The sequence below is a fragment of the Lontra canadensis genome, unplaced genomic scaffold (assembly GCF_010015895.1).
Source record: "Lontra canadensis isolate GAN:19392208 unplaced genomic scaffold, GSC_riverotter_1.0 scaffold30, whole genome shotgun sequence".
In the NCBI taxonomy this organism is placed as follows: domain Eukaryota; kingdom Metazoa; phylum Chordata; class Mammalia; order Carnivora; family Mustelidae; genus Lontra; species Lontra canadensis.
The window spans coordinates 4,632,407-4,651,081 of NW_022631024.1; the positions used below are offsets into that span (position 1 = coordinate 4,632,407).

At 48.0% G+C, this 18,675-nt stretch overlaps 1 protein-coding gene across 3 annotated transcripts in view; it reads right to left on the reverse strand.

Annotated features, from left to right (window-relative positions):
• ASTN2 (astrotactin 2) overlaps window positions 1-18,675 on the reverse strand; it is an 851,408-nt gene that overhangs the window by 720,274 nt on the left and 112,459 nt on the right. For all 3 annotated transcript variants that reach the window (XM_032865713.1, XM_032865714.1, XM_032865712.1), the window contains exon 2: window positions 8,113-8,300. In XM_032865713.1, coding sequence (XP_032721604.1) covers window positions 8,113-8,300 — 188 coding nt within the window. The remainder of the gene's footprint in view (window positions 1-8,112; window positions 8,301-18,675) is intronic.

Sequence of the window (18,675 nt, forward strand, 5' to 3'; positions counted from 1 at the left end):
AAAAAAAAGAAGAAGAAGAAGCTGGAGGGTAGGAGCGCCTGGGTGGCTCAGTCGGTTAAGTCTCTGCCTTCGGCTCAGGTCAAGATCTCAGGGTCCTGGGATGGAGTCCCACACTGGGCTCCCTGCTCAGTGGGGAGTCTGCTTCTCTCTTTCCTTCTGCCCTCCCTTCCCCACACTCTTATGCACTCTCTTGCTTTCTTGCTCTTGCTCTCAAATAAAATAAATAAAATCTAAAAAAAAAAAAAAAAAAGCTGGAGTGTAAAGGTGGAAGTAGCCACCACCAAGGAAACAGACCACTCAACTCTGTCAGCCTGCTTACTACCCACCCCCCACTAGACATCTCTGCAACCCCTCCCCCATCCCTGCAGTCTCTGGAGTGCCCCACCCCTATCTCTGCAGTCTCTGGGGTGACCCTCCCCCATCCCAACAATCTCTGGAGTGCCCCTCCACCATCCCTGGAGTCTCTGGATTACCCCTCCCCCTTCTCTTTTCAAGGTCTTGGCACCTCAGCTCCTTCCACGTTCCCCTCTGCTGCATCCTCTCAGATCCTCCCTGCTGGCACCCACCTCCCGGTCTCTGCTGGGTCCTTCCCTGTGTGCCCCTGACTTCCTCCTCAGCCCCCTCCTCTCCCAGACCCCTCCACCACATTTTCTTGGGCTTGGGTTCTGTCTGCCCCTCCCATTCTGCTTCTGGGGTCTCTTTCCCTGCTTACTTCGCTGTGTGGTTCCTCCCCCCTTTTCGTTGTTTCCTCCTTCCCTGCCTCTGCTTCTATTGCTAACTCATTTCCCTTCTATTTCTGCCAGTTTCCCTGTATTTTTCTACATCTCTCTCATTGTCCTTGGCTGCCTTTTTCTCGGTTTGTTTTGCTCTGTCTCTGGTAGTTTCCACACACCTAGCATAGAAGAGGTGCTCAGTAAATACTAACAAATGTCTATTTTTCCTGTCTCTGTCTCTCTCTGTCTCCCTCTGTCTCACATGATGCAGGTTGTTTTGTTTTTTACTTATATGCAATTTTCCTTTCTTAATTCCTATCCTGCATTCCATTTTGGCAAGAGGGTCCCAGCCACTGCCTCTGGGCCCCATTTCTAGGTTTCCTCTTGTCACCTCCAGGATTTTCTGTCTGGCCTTGATTGTTGGCCCAGATGAATGGGCTGATCAGGATGCAGAACATCCCTTTTCTGGCCTCATTTCCTCCACCTGTAAAATGAAGGTGGGGTATAGTCTGCTGCCATTTGCGACTGACTGCCCACATGCCCATTCTCCGTAAAGGACTGCGTTCCCCTGTTCCGGTGTTGGGCTTGGTCACATGGTGTGTTTTGGCCCTGGCCACAGAATGTGAGAGAACCCCCATCTCAGCACTAGCTTAATCCTAGATTCCTGCCGGTTCTTTTGCTCATTCCCCCTGCCATGGAAACCAAAGGTCTCAGACTGGGGCTCCCCTTCAGCCAAAGTTCTGGAAGGAGAAGACATGCAGAGCTGAGTCACAGCGAAGGCAGATGCCAACACAGAAGGTGCGTGAGCGATAAAGTGATGTTTGGTCCGTCACCAGGATTCAGAGTGATGGGTTTGTGGAATGAACACGTGAAGGCTGACTTGTCCAGAAAAGCTGGGTTCAGCCAGGTCTCAGGTGTTTTCAACCCCAACGTTCCAACCGTAGTTTGTAATGCTATTGCTTTTGGGGAAACCTAGCCAGATCTTTCATGTGCATTGTCTCAGCTCAATGTGATTGTTTTAATTTTATTTCCAGTTTTGCAAATGACCGAACAAGAGGTAAAGATCTCCAAATTCCTACAGCCGCTAGGAGACAGAACCTCAGCCTGAAACTCGGGCTCCTGACACCACACTGTGTGGTCTCCACTTCACAAGGCTGCGTCCCTAAACGTTGTGGGAGGCAAGCCACACTTCCTAGTTGGCTCATTCTTCCTGTGTTCTCCTAAGTCTGGCTAGAGCCCCTGCAGGCTTTTATTGAATCCTTGTTGTTGAGGCAAGTCAAGGCCAAGCTACGAGTTCGTGTGATTCAAATTCTTAAAAATTCATAAATGTATTTATGATTTAAAATTCTTCTTTCTGAAAAAAAAAATAAATGGGATTCATGCGGTATGGCCCACTTACATAAAAATGTACTTGTGTTGGCAAACTTCATTATGTCTTGCAACTGATACAAGCTTGATGATCTCGATTTACAGATGGAGATCTTAAGGCTAAGGAGAGACGTGATCCACCTACGGTCATGCCTCATGTGAGTGGCAGGCCCGGGACACCTGAGTCCCAGGCTATAGCTTCTTGGGATCCACGTGTCACAAGTTTTTTCCATCACTAGATTTCTGTCACCTTCCCTCCTAAAACAATCTCCCCTAGGGGATGTTCCCCATGACTCTGGGTCCTATTCAAAAGGCTTTTGGGACCTGCAGTCTGTAACAGCTTAGCTTCCCCTGCCCTGGCTGCCCTGGGCATTCTTCAGTGACATTGCTTATAAATAATACAGCAATAGCACTTATTAGTGAAACTGCCCCCTCCCCCAAAATAGATGTTGCACTCCTAATGCCCAGATCCTCAGAATGCGACCTTCTATGGAGACTAGGGCTTTATAGAGGCAATCAAGTTACAATGAGGCCATCATGCTACACCCCAACCCAATGTAACTGGCGTCCTAATGACAAGTGGAAAACGTAGACGCAGACGGAGAAGCACGCACAGGGAGAAGGCCACGTGAAAATCAGAGCTAGGCTGTCCTACGCCAAGAAACTACCAGAAGCTGGAGGATGGGGTCTGGAGCACTTTCCCCTAGGGCCTTCACAAGAAGTATGGCCCTGCCCACATCCTGATCTCAGACATCTAGCCTCCAGAAGTGTGAAAAAATACACTGAAGTCACTCGGTTTGTGTCCTTTGTTACGGCAGCCCTAGGAAACTAACACACTTCTAGGGAGCAGAATCCTAACATCTCCCTGTCAGGATCTAACATATCTGTTTTCCATGCAGCATCTTCCAACAGCCCCCCGTAGGCAGGTGCTTCTAACCTCACCCCATTCCAGATATGGAAATGGAAGCACAGGGAGCCAAGAGGCCCCCGTTACATGGCTGGTCAGTCAGTTATGGGGCCAGGATGTGACCCCAGGGACCCCGATCGACAGTCCTTGCACACTAGTTACATCCTCTGTGCCTGCGTTTTCTCCAAAGTAGAACAGGAGTAACCACGGTATCTGTTGAACTGGGATTATTTAAAGAATTGCATGAGTTAAATACATGCAGATAGTAGAACACGAAGCATTACAGCAGCTCTTGGTACCATTACGATGCCTCACTGTCCTATTTTCTCATCATTTTTCCAGCTATTGTTCCTCTGAACGTGCGATTCCCAAAAGTAAACACGCTGTTTCAGGTCTCCTCCTGAACATCTAAAATGAGTCGTTCAGAAAACCCATCTTTCATTAACGCAACTTAAAATGTGGAGCCACTTTTAGCAATCAGAGCCCAGAGAGTTGGCTCGTTCTGAGCTTGTGGTTGACTTTTTAAAAGCTCTTTTTTTTTTCCTTCTCTTACAGATAGGATTGTCATTGTTAGGTTTAGTAGGCAAGTAAACCATTGCATGATTGAGTGATTAAATCAATGAACTAAGGAAGGCACGGTATGCTGTGAATGAATACTGGAATGGTTGGGGAAATGATCTAAAGTCATTTTTCACAGAAAGCTTTAAAAAGAATTATCCCCATATCACACAAATCCTTTAAACAAAGCCTCTGATTGAGAAAGGTAATAATAATTTCTTAAATTTATGTGGCATTTTATAATCCTCAAAGTATTTTTCTATGTATTATTATGGCATAGAGTCATAGATCCTGTAAGTTTGAAAGAATCACAATACGCATCTCACTTAACAGTTATTCCATTCAAAATCCTGATGAATAGGGCCTCTAGCCTTTGCTTGCATACCCCCAGAAACAAGAAACTCACTACCCCCCATGACTCAGTCAATCCAGTACCCGACAGCTCAAAAACTTGGAAAGGTCTGTCCTGGCCATGGACAGGGATGCTGGTCCCTTGTCACTGCCCCTTCACTGGGACCACCAGTATGAATCTACAGCATTTGAGATGGTCCTTTGGAAAGAAATACGTTCTCAAAGATCTTCTTTCCCTCCATATCAAGCCCAAAATTTCCTTTCATCCCCTTTCTCAACATTTATCACCAATGTTTGTCACCAGTGTTGTCATTACAGCCATCATTTTGATAACAGCTACCACTTTTTGAGCACTTACAGAATACCAGGAAATGAATTATGCCCGAAAGCAAAGACTCTCAATCTGGATAGACTAGAGTCATAACCCCAGCTTCAGAACCCACTGGTGGTATGAACTTGAGCAAGCTGCAAAACCTTATCGACCCCCAGGGTCCTCGTGTGTAAATGAGGGAAATGAGAATATTGATCTTACAGAGTATTTGAACAATTAAATGGAACGATGCATGTGCCACACCTAGACTGGGCCTGGCATACAGAAAGTCCTTGATGATGGTGGCCATTATTGTCATTGTGCAGGACACGGGCATGTGTAAACTCATTCAGTACCTGGAAAAACTCTCAGAATTAGAGACTATTATCATAGTTTTACAGAAGATGATTTTGATTTGACCAAGGTCATAAAGCAACAGCAGAGATACTGTTCAAACTTGGAGCTGACTTTCAAATCATAACCACCTCCCCACCTTGACCTACCCATGGATTCCACGTAAGGAGGGAGTCTACAAGCATTTGCTCATGAGATCTTATAACTTAAGCCATCAGCTGGTGCAGAGAGAATAGAAATGGTGGTCTATATTTGCACTGTTAAGAGTGGAAGATCTGGAATCAGCCTATATAGAGTGAAATACTGGGTTTACCATTTAATCTTGGGGTGAACAAGTCACACCAATAGCTACTGATTTTATGAATATCTCAGGCTCAGGAATTAACAAGCCCAAAGGGCATGCTGGGTCCACTCCAGTAGGCATGGATTGTAGCACGTTCCAATGACTAGCCGAAGCTCGCTGCCCTGCATGGGTGAACAGAAGGTTTGTCCTGACAAAAGGAAATGCAGAATACTGACCCTGGCATTTCTTTGACATTTGACTGGACAACTTGGGTCTTCTCACAAACGATTTCAAACCTTCACCAAAGATGAAAACAGTGCAAAAATCTGAGAGACCAGGAGCCACCTTGTCCTAAGTAACCTGAACATGAGTTTCAAATCTTGAAAAAAGCCTGGTCCCAGAACTGCCTTCTTGTTAGCCCCGTGGCTTTTGGCACAGAACTCAAATAAACACGCTGTGTCTCAAGTTTCTCATTTGTGAAATGGGGAAAGAGATTGCAGCCACCGTGAATGCCACTTTGAACGGCCGCTTAGGGGTGAAGTCAGCAAACCCTCTTTTTGTTCCTGCTGAATTGTCTGTGGCCAGATCAGCAAGGACAGAGTCTATCGAAGCCACCAAGAGGCATGCCCTCTAAGCCAAGCCATGCTGATGGGCTGGAGATCCTAGACACCTTAGAGTCTATATCTGGACCCCAGTTTATCTACTTACGAAATGAAAGAGTATAATAAACACATGGTAAAGTTTTCAAGCAAAGTGCCCATAAGAACAAGAGCTAAGGGTCTTACATGCCAAGCTCCTCTGATATAGGTACGTGGTGTTCCTACATGGTGTTGGTGGCACCCTCATTTATAGATGACAAAAACAAGGCACAGAGGCATTTAAACCTTTGTCCCACATCCCCCAGAGTGGTAAGTGGCACCGTGGGCTTTTACATCCAGGCGCCAGGCTCTGGAGTCCGTGCTTATTCACCTCCATGTCACCCTACTTCTGCATAGGGGGCTGGTGTGTCCCACCTCAGAGAAGCCAGGCTGCGATCATGAACACCTTGGGGTTCAGAGTTTCCTGGACAGGACTCTGTCTCTTGGGGGGTAAGGTGAGGACAAGTGAGATCCAGATCTTGAGGCCCTGAAGGCGGACAAGAACTGTAGGGACCACAAGGTGGTAGCCTTGGGCCACTCTAGTGCGTGGGCAGAGAGGGCCAGGTGCCAACCACCACCCGGCCTCCTCTGCCAGCCACATCTTCAGTTACAGGGAATTTCAGATTCGTGTGCGTCGTAATGACTTCTTCCTTCTAAGCAGAACTCACGGAGCAGAATAAAAAGGTAAAGAACACCTCCAGTCCTTGGGGAGAGAGTGCGATTTAGTGGAACTAACACTGAACCCGGAAGCAGAAAAAACCCATTCAGGGCTCATTTATAATTGAGATGGTACCATCTAGGTTACTGGGTTATAGGAAGGATGTATGTAAGTCAGCGTGGTGCCAAACACAGCATGCTTAACCAATATTAGTCAAAACACAGTCTCACTCTCAAACACTGAAAACGGGAAGGCACGCCCCATCAGGCCCTCTTAGCATCCGGTGGGGTCCCACACCCCCATGAGGACTCAAGCGAGGGCCCTGAGACAGCGGTGCTCACCTCCTGCTCCCCGAAGTCAGCATGCAGGCACGCACTGGGCTTGGCATGTGGCTGCATCATTTGCGAAATATATATATGGGAAAAGTCTATCACACTCATTCCATGAATAACACAAAGGCCTTGATTTGTTCCTCCACGTGACGAGCATGCGTTAGGTCCAAAATTAACACTGCTGTCTGGCTGGGCTATGTGTGTGTTTTTCCAAAAAGAGAAAACTTCCAAGCTCTTACTCAGCCCTCATCAGAGTGTCAAATGCAGTGTTAGAGGAATCAGAAGAACTGAGACCAAAAGCAAAACTCGGCCTCACTGGAGACTTTCAATAAATACCGTTGGCTGTTGAGATGGAAAAGAAAGGGGTGGGCGGTCACACTACTGTGCTGAGTGGCCTTCTGCCAATTTCTTCACCTCTCTGCACCATACCTCTGTCACATGTAGATTGGGAATAACGTTTCCCACCCTCATGCATCTGGCAGAAAGAGCTGTGCTCAAAGAGAAAATAATGTCTTTAGGAGTGAAAAGCACTGGGGGGATGTCACTCATGGCTATTATCTGATCTCGTCTTGAGCCAATTAGACCCTGTACATTCTGTATAATGAATTTGTTTTTTCCTATCTACCATGCAGAGACATCAATTCCAGTTTTTTAAAAGAAACCATTAATATGAGCCTACATGCATTTTAGACCACCATTCAAGTGACTTAAGCCCTAGCAGCCTTCTCTGAAGGGATAGCAGACTCCAAGAGCTCCAGGTCATGGCTCCTGCAGAGATGGAAAGCCACTGCCTCCCTCTCTGGGCCCATAACTCCATCTCTCACGTGAAGGTGACACGCCTGACTTCATGCTTTCTTGGAGAAAATGCAATGGGACCATGTCCACAAAGGGGCCCAGCACAGTGCCTGATACATGGTTAGACAGATTGTCCATAAATTTTTGCACTGAGAGAAAGAGTGAAGAAGACATAGTTCAGGATTTGTAGCCAGACACGCTTGGGGGTTCCAGTACCCAAGAGAAGCTCCATCTCTTACTAGCCATGTGACCTTGGGTAAGTGTCTTGGCCCCTCTGACTCAATATTCACAGCTGTAACATGAGGGCAGTGGAGGGGCTTCCACGTGTGATGGGGCTATGCCTAGCCCCACCCCAAGGGCCACCATGCACGCTCTACACTGCAGGGGGGTCTCGTGAGGGTCCAAGTACCTGGCACATCAAGGGCCCTTGGGAAAGGGAAGCCCTGCTCCAACTTCGTTCTGATTTTGTTTGCTCAGACCTTCTTGGAAAGGCGTTGAATTCTGGAGCACTGAACCGCAGGCCCCACGGAACAGGCTCAGCACGTGACAAATGTTAAACAGCTATTCCCAGAGAGGCCAGCCAAAAGGCCAAGGAGCGGGAGACCCTTTCCTCTCTTCTCCGAAGCACGATTAGTTTGTCACAGCTGACAGATGATGGATGGGTACGCGTCAGTCCAAGGGACACCGCAGACTCCATCTGACCTTCTGCTGATCATTCTAACCTCTCACGCTCAGCCAGTTCTTTCCTCCCTCTGCTAGCAAGCCCCCGCCTCCCTCCGTCACCCCCTCACCTCTCCGTCGTCACCCCCCTCCCCCAGCACCTCGCGGCATCCCTGCTCACTCACCATCACAGAGATGTGGAGAATGTGCATTTGCTCCTCCACGATCTCCGAGGGCTCCTGCAGCGTGGGCGCGGTGGCCCGGGCCAGCTGGCCGGCGCTGCTCATGGAGACGTGGAAATACAGGGTCCCGTTCTCCAGCCACTGCTGCCGCCAGTGCACCAGCGAGATGTCCGCCGCCGTGCCAGACATCTCTGCAAGACAAGACCAAAGGCGCTGGGTGAGCGGCACGCCCCGCCTCGCGAGTCCGGGCCCCCAAGGAGCCCCTCGTGGTCAGGAGATCAGAAGGCACCTACTCTGCACCTGGACACCTTTCCCTACATCCAGTCTGGGAGCCGGAGACCCGCACTTCCCCTCAGATGGGTCACCTGAGACCGAGAATCTCCCCAAGCAACAGAGTGGCAGAGGCGGAATCTGAACCCAGGTCTGTCGCGGGCCCTTGGGGAAAGCACTGTCCACGGTAAGGACATTCGTGCCTCTAAATCCAACGCATGGAAATCAAACTAAGCAAGAGACGCAAGTGCCTCCATTCTCCTGAGGGCACAGAGCTGGAAGGAGGTGAAGGGAGGACGTCTCCATCCTGGAGCAGAGCAGGGGCTCAGAGTGTGACTCCTTCACAAGCCGAGCTAGAAGTACGCACAGCATTAGCTGCGGAACCTCAGAGCTGGAAAAGCCTGAGAGAACATCTGGCCCAGCCTAGGGGCCTCAGGATTACCCTTTTTAGGAACAGAGCTTGGCAACTGCGCTGATCTGAGCCTGTTTCTCCTGCTTTGGTCAGAGCAGCTCCGTTTTCTTTTGCTAGTATATATACTGCACGGCCAGGAAGGGCACGCGGGCACCCAAGTTTCCTTGACTTAAAAGTATCTGGAAAGACACTACTCCAGCCCAGTGTTCTCATACGACCCGAGCTAAAGGCTGATTCTTCACAGACTGAGCTGCCCAGGCACCCTCCATCAACTGGTCTTTAAATTATTCTTCTAACAGTACTTCCTTCCAATATAACCATACCAACATAGCCTCTTCTTGAATGAGAAGGATGGGGGCGTTGGCAAGCACAGGTGGTCCCCACAGTAAGATCGTACCATCGTTTCATCATGCTGCCTCCTGGAGGGACTGCGACCCTGGAAATATCCTAGAAGGAAGGCCTATCATGGTATCTTATGAAGAAAGAGGAAGGGTGGTTCCTGGAGAATAACCAAGACTTCATTCAAGCAAGAGTTACCGTAGAGACAGAGGCACTCCACTGCAGAAAAGTAACCACAGTAATGTCTGAGGCTTGGGGCTCTGGACCATCTTCCCAAGACACGGAGCTGACCAAGGGGCAGTATTCCCACAATCACCACAGATCTCATTAACATGTGTGTGTATACACACACACACACACACACACACACAGACACACTTGAGGAGGACCGATAGGAAAGCTGAGCTAGAACTCCTTATCCAAGCAGCTCTCCTTGTACCCCACTCTGCAGCCCCTGGAGACGCGGAAGGAAAGACAGTCACCTTGAAGAGATGATGTCTGCTCACCAAATTCTACTGAATTATTCTTGTATCTCCCACTCCCCACAGACTCACTCCTTAAGGTTCACAATCAACAGTCCTTAGGGAAGAGCATCTGGTACTTAGTAAGGGCTATAAAAAGTTGCTATTAATATTTATTATCATTGTTATTATTAACAGGTACAGGATCTAATTCACCCTTGAGCTGCGGTGGAAAAATCCTTGAGACAGCCTTGAGTGCCTGCTTTCTCTCCCACTCCTAATCCAGTCCACTAGGAGACCTTTCAAACACCACCCCGAATGTATCCCTTCTTGACTCTTCTCCTGCAACCACCTGGGCCAACGCACCACCCTCTCTTGCCTGACTAGCTACATGGGCTTCCTAACAGGACACCCCTCTGCCTCTTTCCCTCGCTTTTCTGTCTATTCTCACCCAGAAGCCGGAGGACTCCTGGCCCAGCCTGTTCGCTCCCATCAATCCTCGACTCGAAACCCTCAACAGCCTCTACCTCATTCCAAGGAAAAGACAAGGTGACCTGAATGTAGTGAGTTGTGAGCCCAAGTGAAAACCCACCTGGGCTTCACCTGCTGTGCCAAGAGTCAAGTGGGGAAGGAGATAACCACAAGACTTCACCAGTAATTGGGACACGGGGGCCCCAAAGGACACCAAGAGCTCACTGTGGGACACCGGGGAAGGAGACTGGCTGGGAGCCCAGGGTGTGAAGCGGGTCTCTCTCCAGGGCCTTCTCTCCCCCCACCGCCTCACCTCCGGGCCTCAGCACCCGAAGCACTGGCATCAGCTTCTTCTGGCTGCCAGCCAGCTGGGCCAAGGCAAGGTGAAGACATTATGGTAAATGAGCGTGCTCAGTCCCTCACTCATGTTTCCTTCCATGCATCAAAGCCTGGAACCGGAGGCCCAGAGAGCCCCGGGCTACTGGTTACCCTGCAAATAGCTCTCTCGTCCAGCAGCTCACGAAGAAGGACTCATGAGCCAGTGGAAGGGCAAGCCCTGGCCAAGCCGCGTCTGACTGCCAAGGCCTGGGATCAAGGAGATGCAGAGAGTACAGGGAGGCTTGCCGAAATCTGCAGTCTTCACTCCTGGAGCTCTCTGCAGCCTGTGCTCAAGATCCCACCACCAGAGAAGCCCCCACCCCACCCCCGCCATGCTCAGATCAGGAAACAGAGGAGCAGCCAGAGTCAGTCCCTCACTTCAGGTCACTGGTGAACGGATGCCCAGCTGGACCCAGTAGATGTCCGGTCCGCACAATTGCTACTATGCTGGTGGTTCTTGCAACATCTCCTTTTCCTTGACTAAATTAGCCCATGAACCAAAACTAGATTGAGCTCTTTGTTTGCTACAGCGATGAGTGCACAGTCAGCAGACAGTAAACGTTAAATGATAATAACAGTGTGTGAAACACAGTAAATATTGAATCACAGAGATCGGCTCTGGACTCACTCTATTACAAAGGAAGAGAACTGTTGCTGAGGTGGGGAGGAGGGCCATGGGGCCTCAGAGAGAAAACTGCCCCGGTGGAAGCAGAAGGACCAGCCATTCATCCCCACATTCACACATTCCGTCATTCATTCATTCACCATTCATTCATTCCCTCATTCATTCATTCACCACTCATCCCCTCATGTAGTCTTTCACAATTCACTCATTCATTCCTGTATTCATTCATCCATCCATCCATTCATTCATTCATTCATTCACATGTGTGTGTTCACTCATCTAACACACATTGTTGAGGACCTACTCAATTGTGGGCACTTTAGTAGCTCAGAACATGGAGGGAAATGAGGCCCAGTCTTGCCTTCAGGAAACTCAACCCTTTAGTGGCAGAAATTCTCCCCACTCCCCAGCTGGCATCTCAGTGCCCACACATGCGCACCTGCCTATATAATATGGCCCCAAACCCTGCACATTATCCTGACCCACCTGCTACCAGCATTCCCTCCTCAGGTGCTCCAGCCCTGCAGGACTCACACCTGTTCCTCAAACAGACCAGGTTCACTCTCATCTCAGGGCATAAGAACTCTCTGTCCTGTCTGTCTGGAACTGTCCTCCCAGACCTTTAAGTCACCTTCTTCTTGGCGTTGGCCTCTCAGTCCAAGTGACACCTGCTCAAAGAGGCTCCACCAGGGTTAGCTGAAATTCTCCTCTCCACACACATCTATGCTCTACGGTATCCCCTTTACAAAACCTTTTTATAGCATTTATCACTATTAGAAATGAATCATATGTATTTTCTGAAACATGTGTTTAATGCCTGTCCCCCCAGAAGAGCAGAGACCTCACTTATTTCCTGCCATATCTCAAGTGGTTTTAAAAGTGCCTGGCACACAAGTGCTCAGTGAAAAATTACTAAATTGCCAATGATGAACACACACACACACACACACACACACACACACACCCATAATAAGATTATGGAGGTATTGTTAAGCCTCATTACAGAATTAAAGAAAGAATAAGTAAAGGTGTATTGAGACTATGAAGGTGTGACAGGAGTCTCCTAGCTTCGAGACAAAGAGCTACTCTAAAAACATGGTACCATGAGCGTTACAGAGAATGGGTGTATTGTTGGCTTTCAGAGGAGAGAAGGAGGCATAGAGACGGCCTGGGCGGCTCAGGATCTCAGGGCACTGAAGCCACACGTGTAAGGAGTGTGGCGGGACATCAGTTGGAAATATACTCTAGACGCAGGGTTAAGGGCCTTGAATCCCGGAGACAGAGTATATTCTCCTCAGCGTGCGGTCGGGAAACAGCGAAATACACTTGATCAGAGAGCCAGTCTTGTGTCCATTAAAAACAGGTCAAAGTAATACTAGCATAACCAAGGCTAGCTCTTGAAATTCCCTGATGATTGATTTTCCAATTGCATTTTCCCCTTTCTCTTCCCCAAGTCCTTCCATATAAACATTTCACTGAAGTCTTCAAGTCACATTACAATCAAACTTAAAGCAAAAGGGGGACTAAACGCATTTGGTCAGGAACCAAGACGATTCCCATAAAGGCAGATTATGCTGACATGATGAATATAAAATGAAACAGCAGATATTAAAGTGGGAGAATTGGTGCACCATGCCTTCCGGCGGTAGGCTGACTCCAGCGCCTGCCTCCCTCCCACCTCAGAGAGCGAGGTTTTATACTGGAATCATAAAGGAACACAGGGATTGCCTTTTCACCTTTCTCTGTTCTCCCCCCGAGGGCCGCAACTCGTGAAATATTCAATAGGCTCAAATCCCCTCAACCGCCCCGCTAAAGCCAAGCGAGAGGATCAGCCTTCATCAGTGATTCTGGGTAGACCGCCATCCTGCCTCAGCAGCCACAGATGCCTTTCAGCCTCCTGGAAAAGAAATAAAAATTCCCGAAGGCGTGTTGTGCTTTTAATTGGCTTGTTCTTCCTAATCTATGGCACTCATTGTATTTTTATTTAATTCCTGAAGGTCATTATGAAAATAAGCAGCTCTTCTGATCACCAGCCATCTTGGTAACATCTCCCAAGTGGCTAACTAACCCGCCTCCTGATTCCACGGCTCCGCTGACCCTCCAGCAGATAATTCGCAGAAGGCCGGAGAGCGCTTCTGATGAGTTTGCAAATAGTCTTTTGCTTCACCCGGGGGGGTGGGGAGCAGACATTACATGAGATGAACTCACTGCCTAGGTACAAGGAACTGAGGAAGGCAGAGATGTTGACTTCAACCGCCCTTGCCATTAGCTGTTCCGGCATTCATGGGGGTCATCCCGCTGAGTGACCTTGGGAAACAGATCTCACATGCACACCCTCCTTTTCATCTCTACAGAGGTTGCCTTGATGCCGACCTTCATCATCCCTCTTGTAGAACACCTCAAATGGCCTTGCGCCAGTCAGGGTCTCATCCCAGAAGAGAAGACACACTCAGTGAGGTCACTGAGAAGTATTTAATGATGGGGCTATTTACAGACTTTGGAAGTATATTAGTCAGGGTTCTCCAGAGAAACAGAGTCAACAGGACATATAGAGATATATAGAAAAAGACTCATTATGAAGGGTTAGCTTGTATGGTTATGGAGTCCAAAAAGTCCCCAAATCTACCGCCTTCCAGCTGGAGGCCCAGGAAAGCCAGCGGCATAGTTCCAGTCCAAACCTAAGTCCTGAGCATGAAGGAAGCCAATGGTACATATCCCAGTCTGAGTCCCAAGGCCCAAGACCCAGGAGTGCTGGGAGAAGATGCAGGAGAAGATGGATGTCCCGGCTCTAGCAGAAAGCAAATCTGCCCTTCCTCCACCTTCGGGTTCTATCAGGCCCTCAGTGTGTTGAGTGATGCCCAGTTCCATTGATAAAGGCCTTTCTCCTTTACTTGGTCTACTGATCCAAAGGCCTGTCTCTTCCAGAATCACCTTCACAGACACATTCAGAAATAATGTTTTACCAGCTCTCTGGACATCCCTTAAGCCAAGTCAAGTTGACATATAAAATTAATCATCACGGGTAGAATTAAGACAAACCAGTGTTGGAGCATCTCAAGGTTGGCAACAGCAAGCAGCTGTCACCACCCTAGGCCTGAAGGGATGACGGGAGGGAGATGTGTACAACCAGGAAACAGCCACAGCCGTTGGAAAGGACTGCCAGACAGGAGCTTCGGCCTCCAGTAGAATATGCTGGCTACGGACAAGGCATGGCCCATCATGGGTGTGGTGGGGTAATACACGCCCCCATCTCACTCTCCCTCTACCTGCTAATCTCTTGCAGGTGCCTCACGTGGGCCAACTGCAACCAAACACCCAAGGGTAGAGTAAATCATTCAGGTCAGCCTTCCAGGGCCCTCAGCAGGGAGAAAAGGGTGAGACATGGATCTCAAGGGGCCAGTGGAGACCACCTGGAAGGTCCTACCTGGCATGCTTACCTGCAGGCTTCCTTCCAACCATCATGCAAATGACTACCAGGATTAAGTTTCTAACCTGTAAATCTGACCACATCATTTTCTTGCTTGAAATCTTTCAATGGCTCCTGACTCCCCTCAGGATAAAATCTAATTTCAGGAGCCTGGCCCCTGCATTTCTCCCCTCCCTTACTTCTCTTCACTCCTTTCCGTGCACTGACACATTAAATCTGATCAAATATTTATGCAATCTCCACATCCACTACGCTCTTTCCTAATTCAATGTTTTTGAAGATGCTTTTTAAAAAGATTTTATTCATTTATTTGACAGAGAGAGATCACAAGTAGGCAGAGAGGCAGACAGAGAGAGAGGGAAGCAGGCTCCCCGCTGAGCAGAGAGCCTGATGTGGGGCTCAGTCCCAGGACCCTGGAATCATAACCTGAGCCGAAGGCAGAGGCTTAACCCACTGAGCCACCCGGGTGCCCCCACTTTTTTTCTTTTAAGGCCAAGAGAAATCAGTTTAATTTTATAGCACATCATTTAGTTGCCTCAACTGAAGATGCCTCTTCAGAGGCTGGGACAGCCTTTGCGACTCAACCCCATACCTTCTCTGGAAGATCAGTGACCCCCATATGAGCTAGACTTTCCTTTACACTTCCATAAAGAGGGAATATGGTGTTCTATGTAATATCACAGACCCTGAGAGACCAACTACTGGAATTTGAATCCCAGCTCCCCTGTGTGTCTTTGGACAGACTCTTTACCTTATTTGTGCCTGTTTCCTCATCTGTCAAATGAGGATAATAAGACCCGCCTCATAGAGTTCTTTTGAGAATTAAATGAGATAACATGAGAATTAAATGAGATAATTAAATGAGATAACCTTCGATCTTGGTCTTCACTAAGCATTCCAGTTATAGGTATTACGTCTCACTTCATACGCACTATTGTAACACCGTATTTTACCACTGCCTTGGTCTCTGGTATTTATCTATGCGGTGTTTGGTATTTACCCATGTTAAAACTGGTATGTTTATACAGCTGACCTCTCTCACTGGACTCCAGTGCAGGGACATATCAGAGCCATTTGTGTACCCAAGTGCCTGAGACAGTTGCCAAATGCAGGGCAGAGGGCTCCGTAAACGTTTGCTGAGCTGAGCTGGGCTGTCCCCGTTATCTGAATTCAAGTGGGCACTCCAAGAGGACACAGAGAAGAAACGCCATCTCAGGGCAGCCATGATGGCTTGATTCCCATAGAGCAACACTACAGAAATTTATTTAACATCTGGCTCAAGTTTAGACACCCAAGAGAATGCAAATGAAGAGAAAGACAGACTTTAAACATTCGAGGAGTTTGCGATTCTCATGGAGATAGGAAGTTTATATAGAAAATAGATAATTCCGTGGTTCTGTTTAGACATAAGTATGTATATATATACGGCTGGAAAGAAATAGACTGGAACAAAATACACCAGATCATCAAGAAAGTGCTCTTCAAATGGTGAGATCAGAGGTGATCTTAATCATGATCTGATTCATTTTTCTCTACATTTTCTACATTGAATATACATTACCTCTGCATCTGTTAGTTGCAGATATATGCTCACTTTAAAGGTTCAGCCAACCAACCTTTTCTGAGATCTGGCATTGAAGGATTCTATCCTCAGGAGCTTGGACCAACGAACGGAGAAAAAACATGTCATAAATAACTAGAAGTCAAAGTAGAAAGCTTGAAAGAGAGGAGAGGACTTCTGGCGGGATCTAGAAAGTTTCTTTGTGGCGGATTCTTAACAGATGGGCAAGATTTCAACAAGTGGCCATGTAGCAGAGGGCATGGTGGATGGAGGAATGGCACAAAAGCAAAGGCGGGATTGCAGGTGTGCAAAGGGTCCAGTGGGAGGAAGCCAGTAGAAAAGGCAGAGGCTCATCATTATAGAGGGAACAGAGACAGAAGGCTAGATAGCAGGTCTGCAGAGAGGGACATAAAGAGGGGACGGATGTGTCTTAACTATAGGCTGTCTCCCAGGCAGAATAAGAAATACTAGGTCCCACTTCAGGCTCCTTCATGCAATCAGACCAAGCCCTCGTTTAGAGGCTAATGAAGCTCTCCAAATACCATAAATGAAAACCTCGATGATTTTCTTTATTTGTAAAGCGTGTGTGTGTGGCAGGAAGAAACTCGAGCCAGCTGTCTTACTCATATCACACCTAACATAGAATTAAGAGGAAATAAAGCCATGCCTCGCAATGTGCTTGGAAATCTGCAAAGCCCCACACTTCGTCCTCAAAGCAAATGCACTCATTATCCCCACCATTCAAGAATCTAACTTCCATAGGGCACCCAGCTGGCTCAGTCAGTAGAGTGTGCAACTCTCGATCTAGGGGTTGTAAGTTTCAGCCCCATGTTGTGTGAAGAGATTGCTTAAAAAAATCTTCAAAAAGGTAATATAGTATCCATAAATATTTATTGACCACCTAAAATGTGCCAGGCACAGTGCTAGGTCCTGTGGGAAAAAGATTGGGCAAAAAGACCAATTTGATTGCTGCCCTCACAGACCTTCCATTCTGGGATGGATGTTCCTCCACGGACACTAATCAGCAACAACACACCATCCTGCCCTCCTTCGGTTTCTTCATCCGTTTACCCATCAATCATTCATTCAATCCTAGCGCAAGATCGTGTCTGTCTAGCTAATTGCTGTCCTCACTGCTTAGCATACAGTAGGTACCCAGTAAATGTCTGTTGAATGAATGCATCACTCATTGCACGTTTTATGAGTTCCCTGCCCTCAAGAAAATCACAATCTGGGAGAGGAGAAAAAGGAAGATCAATGAAGGGGACAATCCTCTGGTACTGGCCACGAGAGCATGCACAGGGTGTTACGAGAACACATGTGAGGATGGAGTTAATGCTCCTCATTTTTCAGGGGTCTGGACAAGGTAAGCAGGTAGAGTCTATAATCTGGACATTTTATAAGTCTACAAGGTCCTGATGTCAGACCAGGTTACATGTCCGTAGATGCATCATGGTGGTATGCAGTTGGGGAGGCTGCTTGGGGGAGGGGGTAGAAGGTGGAGAGATGGGGTGGGGGTGGGGCTGGGACACAGTCAGAGCAGTGGCAGGTGGAGAACACCACCTCAGGAGTACCTTAGACCCTCTTCTTCCTCGCTCCCATCTGTCAGCTACCTCTGCCTTTGGCCTCCCCCCACCCCCAGCCTGGCCCCTCCCGCCTCCTTGGGGAACTGTGTCTTTTACAAAAAACCTGTTTTCCCTAGCCGCCCAGTAGAGATAAATAATACAGTTATATCCAGTTAAATAAGGGAGGGGAAGAGAATTAAGAGTTATCGGCAAGGGAGAAGAGCACATCGCTTCAAATTCCATTTGAAAATAGATGGATAGTGGTTGGAACTGGATCGTATTACTCCTGGTTATTCTCTCCTGAACCATCTACCTCGCTCCTTGCTGCATTTTTTCACCTGGTCTTTCTTTGTTGTTTAGCTTCACTATATGCCCTTGGGTTTCTCCTTGTGTTCACTGTTTCTCACTTTCTTTTCTTACCTTAATGCACCCAAACGATCAATGAGTTTTTCTCCCCCTCCCCTGTTCCATAACACTGCAAACTGATAGTGAGAGGGAGCCAAAAGAATGGGGACAGGGACTAAACAGGACCAACACCTGTTTATGTGCCGGGCACTTAGCTAGGGGAGGGAAACCCACATGAATAAGGGGGACAGAAGGACACCCACTGTTCAGATGTGCTGCCTGAGGTCCCAGCACGGGACTGGCCTCTCCCATGGTCCCCCATCTAGTAAGGGGCAGAGCATGAATTCAAGCTCCGTTTCCCTTACTCCAAATTCAGTGTTCGCCCCACTTTCCTAACCAGGCTGAGAAAAGGAGTTTGCACATTTGAGTGAAAAGACAAGAGGGACCAAGTCCACACTGGGGGTGTGATGTAGGTACCAGGACAGCACCTCCCAGTCAGCCAGATGCTTGGATCACACGTTTCATCATGAAGAAGTCATCCACTGGGGTTGAGTGTTTCTGTTGAGCTCTCTGTTTTTAAAATGCACATCTGCCTTGGGAGAGGTATAGGAAGCATTCTGTCTGGGGGTGAATTAAGTTTGTTGTTTTTTTTTTTTAATTTATTTGACAGACAGAGATCACAAGTAGGCAGAGAGGCAGGTAGAGAGAGAGA